Source organism: Lepus europaeus, chromosome 14 (genome assembly GCF_033115175.1).
Source record: "Lepus europaeus isolate LE1 chromosome 14, mLepTim1.pri, whole genome shotgun sequence".
Classification (NCBI taxonomy): Eukaryota; Metazoa; Chordata; class Mammalia; order Lagomorpha; family Leporidae; genus Lepus; species Lepus europaeus.
This window is the reverse complement of record NC_084840.1, coordinates 93374059-93389766: the sequence shown is the minus strand read 5'-3', so window position 1 is coordinate 93389766 and position 15708 is coordinate 93374059. Positions and strand designations below refer to the sequence as shown.

Here is a 15708-nt window from a genome sequence, read left to right as displayed (position 1 = left end):
CATTTGTTTTAGAGATGAAAGAAAATTAGATTATAAATTATAAATTTGGCCGGCGCCGTGGTTTAACAGGCTAATCCTCCGCCTTGCGGCGCCAGCACACCGGGTTCTAGTCCCGCTCAGGGCGCCGGATTCTATCCCGGTTGCCCCTCTTCCAGGTCAGCTCTCTGCTGTGGCCCGGGAAGGCAGTGGAGGATGGCCCAAGTCCTTGGGCCCTGCACCTGCATGGGAGACCAGGAGAAGCACCTGGCTCCTGGCTCCGGATCGGCGTGGTACGCCGGCCGCAGCGGCCATTGGAGGGTGAACCAACGGCAAAAAGGAAGACCTTCCTCTCTGTCTCTCTCTCTCACTGTCCACTCTGCCTGTCAAAAAAAAAAAAAAAAATTATAAATTTAAGGGGCTGGTGTTGTAGCACGGAGGAAGCCACCATCTTCAATGACAGCATCCCATATGGGTGCCAATTTAAGTCCTGGCTGTTCCACTTCCAATTCAGCTCTCTGCTAAGGCATCTAGTAGAGCAACAAAAGGTGACCCAAGTCCTTGGGCCCCTGCACCCACATGAGAGATCTGGATGAAGTTCCAGTCTCCTGGCTTCAAGCTAGCCCAGCTCCTGCTGTTGTGGCCATCTGGGGAGTGAACCAGCCAATGGAAAATCTCTATCTCTCTTTCTTTCTCTCTGTAACTTTGCCTTTCAAATAAATCAATCAGTCATTTTAAAAATTATCAATTTAAATGATGATATCAAATATGGTAAAAATAGAGATACATAAGATTTATTTATTGGAAGGGAGAGTGGGGAGACAGAGAAAGAGAACTATCTTCCTCGTGCTGGTTCACTTCCCAGATGGCTTACAGACAGGCTGGGTGAGGTTGAAGCCAAGACTCAGGAACTCCATCCAGGTCTCCCATGTGGGTGCTGGAAGTCCGAGTCCCTGAGTCATCATGTACTGCCTCCCAGGTCCATCAGCAGAAAGCTGGATCAGAAGCATGAAGCAGATCCTTCCAAATAGGATCTGGGTGCTGCAGCGGTGACTTGACCTGCCGAGCCACAACGCACACGAGCACGCCCCTAAAACTATACTTTAAAATGAACTTGAGGCTTTTGTTTTACAAACCCGCTACCCTATCGAATGGAATGTGCTCCATTATCTATTCTCCATTTCAAGCATTGGATAAAGAACATATATCATTTGGAATGGGACTGAGGCTAGTGAAGAGTAAGATTAATTAATCTGAAAGGATGGTGAAAAGATAAAAGTATGAATATGTATCTGCATGACAGTCATTAGCTATAGGATAGTATGACGGGCACGGCTATCTTTGTTTTGGGGGGGGGTGGGAAACATCTATATGAATTCTATAAAAAGTTTGTGAGACACACATATCACAAAAACTTTATGCAAAGATATCAAATTTTTTGCACCAAAATAATCTTATAATTCCATTTTCCATGATATTTTTGAAGGACTCTCATATATTATATTCAAATCTCGTTAAAGATATTTTTAAATTTTAAAATTAAAAAATTACCACATGTTTAATAGTAAATAACTTAAAATGCACAAGAGTGAGTGGGAGTTTCACTGCACAAGGTAATCACTGTTAATTATTTCATATCAATCCATCTAGACTTTTAAAAAGGATTTACATAGGTACTCCAAAGAGTTCACGGGAAAATAGAACTAAAACATGGTTTCTGTGGTCAAAAAATCATTGAAATCCATGCAGTTTTTTTAATAACACACAAGTTCCATAAACTTTTAAAAACTCAAAACATCTGGGGCTGGTGTTGTGGGTAAAAGCGGGGAGCGTACCAGCAGATGGAAGATGGATCTCTCTCTCTCTCTCTCTTCCCATCTGTATTTCAAATAAATAATTTTTTTTTAAAAATTAAAAACATTAAATTAATTAATTACTTTGAGAGAGAGAGAGAGAGAGACGGACACAGAGATAGAGTCCCCATAGACTGACCACTCCTCACAGGCTGGCAATAGCCCAGATAGGGCCTGAGCTGAAGCCAGGAGCCTGAAACTCAATCTAGGTCTGTCCCGTGGGTGCCGGGAACCCGGCTACTTGAGCTATCTCTGAGCCTCTGAAGGTCTGCATTACCAAGAAGGTGGAGCAGGAGCAAAGCTGGGTGTCAAAACCAGGTACTCCAACATGGAATGCAGGCATCGTCACCAGTACCTTCACGGCTGGGCCTCGTGCCAAGCCCCCACAAGCTTTTCTGAGGTACCCCCATGTACTCACATGTAATTCTAAGGTTCAAGAGCTTCACAGGTAACATCACCCTATTTTTTTACTACTTTTCCATCCAAAGCAACTTCAAACATTAAAAAAAAATGTTCTCTGTTGCAAAAAATTATACATTAAAAACAAAAGAAGGTCAAGAGCAGGAATATTTTTTGAAAACATAAGAAAGTCTTCTACTTCAACAAATTGCAATATAAATAGATAACTTACCATGAGCAAAACCAACAGACATCCACAAGGCAATAAGTTGTGCCGTCTCAGATACCACGATGGAAAAAAAATCCTAAAATGAAATTAGAAGTTCTTCTCAGATTTTCCAATGATTTATGGCATACTCTTAGGATTCTCTGATAAGGCACCGGCAGAACATGGGAATTCAAAGGTATGTCAGGGATGACTAAAAGAACAGGAGTGATCACTTGTAGGAAAAATGGTAGAAGGTAAAAATCACTCATCCGGAAATAATATAAAGCTCAGATCCAGTATTATGATCAAATGTCTCATGTCTAATCAGAAACGTAAAAGCAAAAATCTAGCATAATGAAATTAAATTCTGTGATTTACAAAATTTTAACTTTGAAACATGTCACTAAAGAAACAAATAAGCAAAAAAGGAATTCCCTTCTTGGAGATTATCAAAGAATGAAAAGGGATTATACAAATTAAAAGTTTCCGCAAACCCTAGAATAAACTCATGCATCACTGGCAACTGATCTTTGGCAAAAGTGCTAAGAACACACATTGAAGAAAGGACAGTCTTCTTAACGAACAGGGTGGGGAAATAGAGTATTCACGTGCAGAAGAATGGACCAGGCTCCTCTCTCTTACCATGTACAAAAACCAACACAAAATAGCCTGAAGATGTTAATGTAAGACCAGAACTTTTGAAACTAATACTAGGGAAAATGCTTCAGGACATGCGAATCGGCAAGACTTTTTTAAATCAGGCCACAAAAGCACAGAAAATGAAAGCAAAAATAGGCACATAGGAATTCATCAAACTAAGGAACTTCTGCACAGCGAAGACAATGCTCAACAGAGTAAAGAGACAACCTAGAAAATATTTTCAAGTTGTATATTTGAGAAGGGCTTAATAACCAGAATTTATAAGGGACTCAAACAACTCAATAGCAAATAAATAAGTAAATAAATAAATAAATAAATAACCCAATTTTTAAAATGGGCAAGGTTTAAACAGACATTTCTCAAAGGAAGACATTCAAATAGCCACCAGGTATGGTGTTCAACATCTGATCATTAGGAGAATGCAAATCAAAACCACACTGAGGTATCACCTCACTCCAGTTAAAATGGCTATTATCAAAAAGATGAAAGATAACAAGTGCTGAAGAAAGGCAACCCTTGCACACTGTTGGCGGGAATATAAACTCAGACCAACAAAGTAGAAAACACTACGGATGTTCTTTTCAAAATTAAAAAACAGAACTACCATATGGTCCAGGAATCCCACCATTAGGTATTTATCCAAGGGAAATGACATCCATCTGTCAAAGTAACATCTGCACTCCTGCGTTTACTGAAGCATTATTCACAGTAGCCAAGAAATGGAAACAACCCAGTGCCGATCTACTGACAAATGGATAAAGAAAATGTGGTACATATATCTAACAGACTACTACTCAGCCATAAGTAAGGGTAAAATCCTGTCATTGGCAACAACACGGATGCAACTGGGGGGATCACTGTGCTAACTCAAATAAGCAAGCACAGAAAGATAAATACCACATGATCTCACCCATATGTGGAATCTAAAGAGATGCAGATGCATAATGTATGTGTATATGTACAATGTAAAATATAATAATGTATATGTATATGTGTATAAATACAACAGTGGCTACTAGAGGCTGGGGAGGCAAGGGGGGAAGAGTAGAAAAAGGTTGATTGACAGGTACTAACAAGGCTGAAAATAGGTAAGGTTAACGTAGACTGTATGGTTCTCTAAAGAAAAACAAAACTAGAAAGCAAGACTTTGTCTTTACCATAAAGAATTGTTAAAGGTTTAAGGAGATACATTTACCCTGATTGGACCTTACATAATGCACACACTATCAAAACATCATACGGTAGCACATAAATATGTATAATTTTTATATGTCTCCAAAAAATATTTTAGAGATAAAATCACTAATAAAAATTCTCACAAAAACTGGAAATCACATTTTCATACTACATATTATGTTTAATATGTTTATTTGACATTGCTAACATAGCAATATCTACAAACCTAATGTGCAAAAAAATAATATATGGGACCGAGTTACAAATGCTTTTCAAAACATAATGTATGCAGTTAGGATTTAGGAACACCTGTTCTCTTTTGGTAGGTATATTTCAAATGAAGCAACTGTCATGTTGATGTCTTGTTTATGAAGTGGTTCATCTTATCTTCCTGTAACAAAATGTTCAAAGCGCTCTTCACTTCCTTTCCTAACTGATTTTTAAAATTCTAAGCAGTAATTGCTAATGGTGGCAGGCCACAGAGAGAAGACAGAGTACAGTCATGTGCCACATAATGATGTTTTGGCCAATAGTGGACAACACACATGCCTGCATTCCATGTAGGAGTACCCCGGTTAGATCCCTGGCACTAACTCCTGATGCCAGCTTCTCCCTAATGTCGACCCTGGGAGGCAGCAAGTAGTTAAGTCCCTATCATCCACAAAGGAGACCTGGATTGAGTTCTTAGATTTTCCAGCTTCAGCCTAGTCCAGTCACAGCATAGTGGGCACCTGGGGAGTGAATCAGTGGATGGGAGCTGTGTGTGTGTCTATGTGCGTGTGTACACATGTGTGTGTGCATGTCTGCCCAAATTTTGCCTCTCAAATTTAAAAAGTAAAATAAAAATAAATTTTAAAAAGTTTATAAAGTAAAAGTTTTCCAGTAACCTGAGGTTAACTTATTATTAAAGAAAGAAAAATTTAGGCCGGTGCCGCGGCTCAATAGGCTAATCCTCAGCCTTGCAGCGCCGGCACACCGGGTTCTAGTCCCGGTCAGGGCACCGATCTTGTCCCAGTTGCCCCTCTTCCAGGCCAGCTCTCTGCTGTGGCCCGGGAGTGCAGTGGAGGATGGCCCAAGTGCTTGGGCCCTGCACCCCATGGGAGACCAGGAGGAGCACCTGGCTCCTGCCATCGGATCAGCGCGGTGCGCCGGCCAAAGCGCACCTACCGCGGCAGCCATTGGAGGGTGAACCAACGGCAAAAAGGAAGACCTTTCTCTCTGTCTCTCTCTCTCACTGTCCACTCTGCCTGTCAAAAATAAAAAAAAAATAAATAAAATAAAATAAGAAAGAAAAATTTTAGGCCGGTGCTGCGGCTCAATAGGCGGCACACCGGGTTCTAGTCCCGGTCCTGGCACCGGATTCTGTCCCGGTTGCCCCTCTTCCAGGCCAGCTCTCTGCCGTGGCCCGGGACTGCAGTGGAGGATGGCCCAAGTGCTTGGGCCCTGCACCCCATGGGAGACCAGGAGAAACACCTGGCTCCTGCCTTTGGATCAGCGCAGTGCGCTGGCCGCAGCGCGCCAGCCGCGGCGGCCATTGGAGGGTGAACCAACGGCAAAAGGAAGACCTTTCTCTCTGTCTCTCTCTCTCACTGTCCACTCTGCCTGTCAAAAAAAAAAGAAAAAAGAAAGAAAAATTTTAATGAATTTAGTGTCCCCTAAATCTGCAGTGTTGAGGCAGGTGCTGTGGCATAGTAGGTTAAGCCTCACCTGTGGTGCCAGCATTCCATATGGGCACTGGTGCATGTCCCAACTGCTCCTCATCTGATCCAGTTCTCTGCTATGGCCTGGGAAACAGTGGAAAGTGGCCCAAGTGCTTGGGCCCCTGTACCCTCAAGGGAGACCCAGAAGAAGCTCCTGGCTCCTGGCTTCAGGTTGGCTCAGCTCCAGCCATTGTTGCCATTTAGGGAGTGAACCGGCAGATGGAAGACCTCTTTCTGTGTCTCTCCCTCTCTCTGTCTGTTAACTCTACCTCCCAAATAAATAAATAAAATCTTTAAAAAAAATCTGCAGTGCTTATAAAGCCTGTGGTAGTGTACAGCAGTGTCCTAGGACTTGACACTGACTCACTCAGAGCAACTGTCCTGCAGACCTTGCACAGTGGGGCCCTCTTTTATTTAGTATGCCATAGTTTTACTGTATCTTTTTCAAATAGTTTTCATGGTATTACCATTGCCTAAGTATTCAGTACAGTAACATGCTGTGTAGCATTGCAGCCTGGAACAGGTTATTCCCTTATAGCACAGGTATGTGTCCACACACTCTAATGTGCAAACAATACCAGTGATGCAATCCTCAGAACATCTCTCTGTCTGTTAAGCAACTTGTGCCTATATTGCATTTCCTCTTTAAAAACTTACCACATATCAGGGCCGCCACTGTGGCGCAGTGGGTTAACGCCCTGGCCTGAGGCGCCGGCATCCCATATGGGCACCAGTTCGAGACCCTGCTGCTCCACTTCCTGTCCTGCTCTCTGCTATGGCCTGGGAAAGCAGTAGAAGATGGCCCAAGTCCTTGGGCCCCTGCACCCACGTGGGAGACCCGGAAGAAGCTCCTGGCTCCTGGCTTCAGATCGGCGCAGCTCCAGCCGTTGCAGCCAATGGGGGAGTGAACCAGAAGATGGAAGACCTCGCTCTCTCTCTGCCTCTCCTCTCTCTAACTCGGACTTTCAAATAAATTAATTAATTAAAAAAAAAACTTACCACATATCTATTAGGTTCTTTGACATTTACTGAGGGGAAATATTCCCGAATGATGAAATCCAATAATGTCCTAGAGGGAAAAAGGAGACAGCATTTGTGTTCATCAGAATACAATATTGAATACACAAGCACCTAAGCTCAACCTTGATATTTATTAATTCATGAGATCAGGCTTAAATGTAAAGATTTTAATAATATTTTCCTCACCTCCCCCAAAAAGCCAAGGAGAAATATTTCTTCAAAACCAATAAAAAAAAAAAGCACCCACATGGGAGACCTGGAAGAAGCTCTAGGCTCCTGGCTTCAGATCGGTAGAGCTCTGGCCATCGCAGCCATTTGGGGAGTGAACTAGCGTATGGGAAGATCTCTCTCTCTGTCTGTCTCTCTCTGTAATTCTACCTTTCAAATAAATAAATAAATCATTTTTAAAAAATTAGAAATAGAACTGGATTAGAGGTGATGGGAGTATAAATTAGTATAGCCACTATAGAAAACAGTATAAGCATTCCTTAGAGATACCTGCTCCACTATGTTTATTGGAGCAATAGTCAGTACAGCCAATATATGGCATCAACCAAGGTGTCCATCATGAATGGATAAAGACAATGTGGTCCTCCAAGAGTATATATTAGCAGGAAGTTAGATCAGAAGTAGAGTAGCCAGGACTGAAATTTAGGCACTTTGATATGAGATATGGACATCCCAAGTGGTTACTTAATAAGTACTTTAATTTTTTGGCTACATTCATAATGGGACTTTTTAAAATGGTTTTTATAATATTATATATAAAATTATTTTCTTTAATTTGCCATTATATATATATCACTAAAAATTATATTTTCAAGTAGCAGTAAAACATATCCATTTTAGGATGGCCAACAGAACATGTTTCCTTTCTTTTTTTTGTGGACAGGCAGAGTGGATAGTGAGAGAGAGAGAGAGAGAGAGAGAAAGGTCTTCCTTTTTGCCGTTGGTTCACCCTCCAATGGCCGCTGCGGCCAGCGCACCGCACTGATCCGAAGCCAGGAGCCAGGTGCTTCTCCTGGTCTCCCATGCGGGTGCAGGGCCCAAGCACTTGGGCCATCCTCCACTGCCTTCCAGGGCCATAGCAGAGAGCTGGCCTGGAAGAGGGGCAACCGGGATAGAATCTGGCACCCCAACCGGGACTAGAACCCGGTGTGCCAGCGCTGCAAGGCGGAGGATTAGCCTGTTGAGCCATGGCGTGGGCCTCTTTTTTGATATTCTAATGTTTACTTTTTATTATGTGGGAGAACAGATTTCACATAGTTTATATATGCAGTTCTGAGCAAAGGGTGATGCTTTCTCCCTCTCTCCTCCATAAATTTCCATTCCTAATAGTTCGTTCTAGTCTTCAGAACCGCATCTGCTTTTCATATGTTCATTTTGTATGCTATGGCTTTACTGATTGTGTTTTAGTTTTAATGGATTTGGTTTGCTTGGTTGTTTTGTATTTGTGGTTTCTTTGTATGAAAGCACGTCACAGCCGGCGTCGTGGCTCAACAGGCTAATCCTCCACCTAGCGGCGTGGGCACAACGGGTTCTAGTCCCGGTCGGGGCGCCGGATTCTGTCCCAGTTGCCCCTCTTCCTGTCCAGCTCTCTGCTGTGGCCCGGGAGTGCAGTGGAGGATGGCCCAAGTGCTTGGGCCCTGCACCCCATGGGAGACCAGGAGAAGCACCTGGCTCCTGCCTTTGGATCAGCGCGGTGCGCCGGCCGCAGCGGCCATTGGAGGGTGAACCAACGGCAAAAGGAAGACCTTTCTCTCTGTCTCTCTCACTGTCCACTCTGCCTGTCAAAAAAAAAAAAAAAAAAAACCACATCACACAAATAGATGAAATCTTACTTTTTACTTTCAAATTTGGAAGCCTTTTATTTTTTCCCTTTTTTTAATTTCTCTGAGTAAACTTCTAGTGTGATGCTGAGTATGGAAGTGGTAGCAATGGGTATCCTTGCCTTGTTCCTACTCTTAAGTCTGATAGTTCCGTTTATTCTATAGTGTCGTCCAAGTTCACTGTCTCCTCATGGATTTTCTGTCTGAATATTCTACCCACTATTGGGAATAGAATGTTAAAATATCTTACAACTAAAGTATTGGTATCTATTTTTTGTTTTAATTCACTCAGTGTTTGCTTAATATATTTAGGTTTTCTAAAATTAGTTGAATATGTTTATAATTATTACATATTCTTGCAGAATTGTCTCTTTTATCATTTTATAATTACCTTTTGATTCTTCTGCCTTTTACATAAAATCTACTTTCTCTTTTTTAAAAAAAAGAAAATGTGAGATATATGTATACAGAGATATATACACACAAAAGAGTATTATTCAGCGATAAAGAAGAATGAAATTCCATCATTTGCTGCAAAACAGATGGAAATGGAGAACATCATATTAAGTGAAATAAGTCAAACGCAGAAAGACAAATTATATGTGTACTCCCTCAATATGGAAGCTAAAAAATAATCTGAATACACAATGGTGGTGACTAAGGGCTGGGAGTGGTATGGGGGCATGGTGGGAATTTGGAGTATTAAATCAGAGTTTGATCAAAGGAGTAAGTTCCTAGTGTTACATGGCACAGTAAGGAGACTACATTTCACAATAACCTAGTACTCATTTTTTGGAGCAAATATAAGAAAGAAGCAAGCACCAAGCCTGCATAACATAATGTTAGAGAAGAGGAGTAAGGGGGCCTGCACCGTGGTGCAGCGGATTAACACCCTGGCCTGAAGCGCAAGCATACCATATGGTCACAAGTTCGAGACCCGGTTGCTCCACTTCCGATCTAGCTCTCTGCTATGGCCTGGGGAAGCAGTAGAAGATGGCCCAAGTCCTTGGGCCCCTGCACCCACGTGGGAGACCCAGAGGAAGCTCTGGCTCCTGGCTTCGGATCAGTGCAGTTCCAGCCAATATGGCTAATTGGGGAGTGAACCATCAGATGGAAGACCTCTCTCTGTCTCTCTCTCTGCCTCTGCTCTCTCTGTGTAACTCTGACTTTCAAATAAATAAATAAATCTTTAAAAAAAAAAAGAGAGAGAAGAAGAAAAGTTGACTACCCCAACTTGATCAGTATACATTGCATGTATATATGAAATGCCAAAATATAGCCCATAAATATGTTCAATTATTGTTAATTTAAAAAGAATAAACAAAACAAAATATGCTTTAGAAATTATATATATATACATATATATAATTATTGTGTGTATACATAATTATTATAAAATTAGATATACACATTGTTAGGACATTATAATTTTTTTCCTTTACTAGAAATCTAAGAAATGAACATGCAAAATATATTGATCATATTTATAATAGTCAAAATAAAGAAGTAAAATGATATAAGTTTTAAAAGTTCGTAAAAATGGAATTAAAAGATAAGTTTATTTTGGTGCAAAAACTTTTGAAACAAAAACAAGATTCAGCTTTAAAAAAGAAGGCAACCTTGTCATTTGCAACAACATGGATGAATTTGGAGGATATGAATTTTTTTTTTTTTTTGACAGGCAGAGTGGACAGTGAGAGAGAGAGACAGAGAGGAAAGGTCTTCCTTTGCCGTTGGTTCACCCTCCAATGGCCGCCACGGCTCATCGTGCTGATCCGAAGCCAGGAGCCAGGTGCTTCTCCTGGTCTCCCATGCGGGTGCAGGGTCAAGGACTTGGGCCATCCTCCACTGCCTTCCCGGACCATAGCAGAGAGCTGGCCTGGAAGAGGGGCAACCGGGATAGAATCCGGCGCCCCAGCCGGGACTAGAACCCGGTGTGCCGGCGCCACAAGGCGGAGGATTAGCCTGTTAAGCCACGGCGCCGGCCGAATTTGGAGGATATGATGCCAAGCACAGAAAGGCAAATACCCCGTGATCCTACTTATACGTAGAACCTAAAATAGTATCTTATAAAATCAGAAAGCAGAATAGTGGTTCACAGTAGCTGGGGGCAGTGGTGAAAGGAATGGAAAGATATTTACAAAGTATTAGATCCGTCCTGGAGACCTAGCGTACAGACTGTAGTTAACAACAGTGTATTTTACATTTGAAATTTGCTAAGGGGCAGATCTTAAGTGCTCTCATTACAAATTTTAAAAAATGAGGTGATTAATATAATTAATTAGGTTGACTGTAGTAATCATTTTATAATATGTACATACACCAAAACATAACACTGTACACCTTAAATGTATGATTTTTGTATGTCCATTCTAGCTGAATAAAGCTGAGAAAAACACCACTTTCACAGCTTTAAAAAATATAATTTTCAAACCTCAGTAAATCCAGTTCACCATAGTGAGCCAAAATTTCTAACGATCCAATTCTAAACCATGACTTTGCAGCCCGCAGCACTACTGCACCTTCAAAAGAAACATTTATTTTAGTGTAATACTACTTTAAAAAATGTGCATAAAAATGAATTTGTTTTAATTAAAAAAAAACCATTCATTGAATTGATCACAATACATTTATACCCCATGTAGGATCAGACACTTTTCTCCCTGGCTTTAAGCCTGACTCAGAATGCTCACAGCCTCAATGCTTTTGGAAACAGCAATGCCCTGATCGAGCTGAAGTGTGAGAGGCTGTTAGGGTCTATGCTTCAAGTTCCCTAGGATCATCACTTGTGACTTTTCCCTGGACCTTATCCTAAAAGAGGGAAAATTCATGAATTATTTATTTTACATAGTCCCTTATAAATGCTTTCAGTTTTGGTACTTAATTGAAAATAAGCATAAGGGGCCGGCTTTGTGGTTCAGGAGGTTGGGCCACCACCTTGGACACACATTTGGGTTTAGCTCCCTGCTGGTGCACCTGGGAAAGCAGTGGAGGATGGCTCAAGTACTTGGGCCACTCCCACCCACGTGGGGGACCTGGATGGAAGTTCCAGGCTCTTGGTTTCAGCCTGGCCCAGTCCTAGCTATTGTAGCCATTTGGGGAGTGCACCAGCAGACAGCAGATCTGTCTCTCTCTCTCCCCTTCTCTCTTTGTAACTCTGCCTTTCAAATAAATAAATAAATCTTCCAGGGACTGGTGCTGTGGCTTAGTGGGTAAAGCTGCCACCTGCAGTGTCAGCAACCCTCATGGGTGCCAGTTCGAGTCCTGGTTGCTCCACTTCCATTGCAGCTTTCTGCTATGGCCAGGGAAGGACCCCGGCACCCGTGTGGGAGACCCAGAAGAAGCTCCTGGCTTCTGGCTTCGGATTGGTGTGGCTCTGGCCATCACAGCCACTTGGGGAGTGAACCAGTGGATGGAAGACCTCTTTGTCTCTCTCTGTCTCTCCTTCTCTGTGTAACTCTGACTTTCAAGTAAATAAATAAATCTTTAAAAAAAATACATAAATAAATAAATCTTCCCCCAAAAAAGAAAGTTAACATAGTAAAGAGATGTTTGTTCATGTTCTAACATAGGAATAGACAAGAAATAAAATGAATCCACGCATTTTGCCTGCAGCCTTCTACTGCCTTCTGTTTTGGTTATAGACATTAGTGATACAATGGACAAACAGAATTCACACGTCCACCTTCCACAAATTCTGTCCTGGCATGTGTTTAGATGACAAGATGAAGTCTGTCTCAGGGTGATGAAAGCCCCTGCTCTGTGGGTGCTGCTCTTCAACAGACCACCACAGGCACTGCCACCCCTGGGCCTTTGTGCCAGCTTCTCCTTGTCCATGTACCTCACTGCCCTGTCTCCCTGTCTTGGGATCCTACCTAACCTCACGCTCAATACCGATCCCCACTTCCTCCATAAAGCTAAACTGATCCCATTTTACCGACCTCTGATCTTTGACTGCTTACTTGTTCCATGTGTTTGGGTCTTATCTCTACAATGATTGTGATTTCTTAAGACCTGGGACTATGACATACTTCTTATTCCTGGATCTCCTGCAGTTGGTCCCAATGGTAGTCATAGAGAAAGGTCAAAGAGTTTTGTCTGGGTTGGATGAATTATCCATAAAGTCAGGACTTATTCACCATGCTCACCAGAAAATTTATTTTTCCTGCCCTTTTTTTGTCCAACAATAAAAATATGTAATAGCTCAATAAATTATTCTAAATATTTTACCTTATAAATAGTCATTACATCACTGAATGTTACCACTGGAGGCCAATCTCCTCATTCTAGATGGAGAAACTGAAGTCCAGAATGTTTAGTGACTCACCCAAGCCACAAAGCCAGTTCTAGCCTTCACATATTTTATTTGTCTGGCCCAGCAGTATTCTTGTTTTACCACTGCACAAATGCCAGAGTATAAGAACAATCCAAGTATCTGCATATGAATACATGTGAAGACTTAAGTGGGGAAATTTTGATGGTCTAATCAGAAAACTATTTGGGGCCATTTGAAACCAGGAAGATCATGGATCAGAATTAAGATAAACAACATCAGACATACACACATGAAAACATATATATGTATATATATAAACACACACACTCACACACATATACACACTCACTGAAGGATATAAATATACATATCACAGCCACAAATGTGAGTAGTGTTGTATCAGTCACATAACAATATTCCCGTTCTACAGTTGGAATTTCTTATCAATCACCACAAACAAAAAAGACTTGAATAGTTGTTACAGGGTCACGAACCACTATATCCAGAGGAAATTCAAGCAGAGAAAGATATCATAAAAGTAAATATAACCCTTCATTCTTTTAAGTGTGAATACTTCTGGAGGACTAGTGGTTATGAATCTTAGAAAAACACTTAGAGATGACAAATGTTTGACGAGATGGAAATGCTAACTATCGTGATTTTATTATTACATGTCATATACGTGCATTGGATTTTCATACTATACCTCTTAAATGCACACAAATATTATGTGTCAATTTTCAAAATTTAAAGTACAAAAAGAAGATTAAAATAAAATGATTATTTAATAACTGGGGAAAACATATTGCTAGGGTCTGAAAGTTTGTGTGTTACTCCCACACTCATACATTAGGACCTAGCAGTAAAGGGTAGGTGAGAAGGCGGGGCCCTGTGGAAGGAGATTAAGTCCTGAGGGTTCAGCCCCTATGAGTGAGATCCACACCCCCAGGAAACAGCCCAAGAGAAAGCCTTCTTCTGCCAGGAGAGGGTGCAGCAAGAAGGCTCTATCTACCGACCAGGAATGCGGCCCTTACCGCACATCCTATCTGCTGGCAATGGAATCTTGAACTCCCCAGCCTCCAGATGGTGAGAAACACATTTCTGCTTTTGGTAAATGGCCTAAAGTCAGGTATTTTGTTACAACAGCTGTTACCTCGTTCTTTCGTAATATTTCCGTTGTAGAACTGATCTCGCCACACATCGTCGTCACTCACAACCAGACTGGAAGGTGAGAGAATCCAACAGTTAAGGTTATGTTTCAGTTGCTGTCAAGCCATCCATAAATACCTGAAGTGGTAAGAGACTATAAGAAATCACGCTATCAGAGATTTATCTGCTTCATTTCCTGACTCATTTATGCATATAACCCGAGGCAGTCCTAAAGCACAGTTTGGACAAAAGAGGAATTACCTTGCAGCCCTGCTTGTTGGAATCCCAAGGTAGTGCATGGCCTCACTGCACAGAAATTCTCTCACTGAGGACCGAAGTACTGCCCTGCCATCACCATTTCTGCAGGAAACAAAATGCAAAATATTTTCATATGTTAATTAAGCATCAATTGTTACTTGAATTACTTTAAAAAAAATCACCAAATTGTACCTAGAGTATGGTGTCTTTCCTGAGCCTTTTAACTGGAGCTCCCATTTTTCACCCCGCCTTGAAAAAAAAAATCTACATATTAGCAGATTCAGGTTAATATTTAGAAGAAAATCTCTTACACAAGAAAACATATGATACCTGTTCAAATAAATTCCAAGAAGGTGGGCTCTTCCATCCCCAAGCTGATCAGCCCATATCCCAAACTAAAGACAAAAAGGAAAATCATCCACATTTATTAATGTTTATAGATTTTGTAGTAATTTTTTTTTTTAATTTTTGACAGGCAGAGTGGACAGTGAGAGAGAGAGACAGAGAGAAAGGTCTTCCTTTTTGCCGTTGGTTCACCCTCCAATGGCCGCCACGGCTGGCGCACTGCAGCCCGCGCACCGCGCTGATCCGAAGCCAGGAGCCAGGTGCTTTTCCTGGTCTCCCATGGGGTGCAGGGCCCAAGCACTTGGGCCATCCTCCACTGCACTCCCGGGCCACAGCAGAGAGCTGGCCTGGAAGAGGGGCAACCACCAGGACAGGATCGGTGCCCCGACTGGGACTAGAACTCGGTGTGCCCGCGCCGCAAGGCGGAGGATTAGCCTGTTGAGCCACGGCGCCGGCCGATTTTGTAGTGATTTTTATAGCCAGAGTCATTTTGTCAAAATTAAGAAAATAGTATTATATTTTCAAGATTATAATAATCAACAACTGGAATAAAAATGAAAATCAAATTTAAAACATAATTCATCTTACAGCTGAGTTCAAGCATGTTAGGTGTAGAACAATAGAACACAAAATTGATCTATTTAATTAAATAATGTGAACTAAAAACAATTTATAAGTATAAAGTTTGCCTTAACTATAAGAGGACCTCAAAAAGTTCATGGAAAATGTGTATTATGAAAAACTGCAGGTGGCTTTCAAAAAATTTTTGAACAAAAACAAACTGGTCTTTTAATTCCACTTTCCATGAACTTTTTGAAGTACTTATAGGAATGCTATGTCTGACATCTACCAAGTGCCC

At 41.5% G+C, this 15708-nt stretch overlaps 1 protein-coding gene across 2 annotated transcripts in view; it reads right to left on the bottom strand.

Annotated features, from left to right (window-relative positions):
• LOC133773643 (protein adenylyltransferase SelO-like) overlaps nucleotides 1–15708 on the bottom strand; it is a 49890-nt gene that overhangs the window by 23674 nt on the left and 10508 nt on the right. For both annotated transcript variants that reach the window (XM_062211151.1, XM_062211152.1), the window contains exons 4-10: nucleotides 14835–14899; nucleotides 14697–14753; nucleotides 14508–14606; nucleotides 14251–14318; nucleotides 11256–11343; nucleotides 6972–7041; nucleotides 2461–2533 (exon numbers count right to left, since the gene is read on the bottom strand). In XM_062211151.1, the coding sequence (XP_062067135.1) occupies nucleotides 2461–2533; nucleotides 6972–7041; nucleotides 11256–11343; nucleotides 14251–14318; nucleotides 14508–14606; nucleotides 14697–14753; nucleotides 14835–14899 (520 nt within the window). The remainder of the gene's footprint in view (nucleotides 1–2460; nucleotides 2534–6971; nucleotides 7042–11255; nucleotides 11344–14250; nucleotides 14319–14507; nucleotides 14607–14696; nucleotides 14754–14834; nucleotides 14900–15708) is intronic.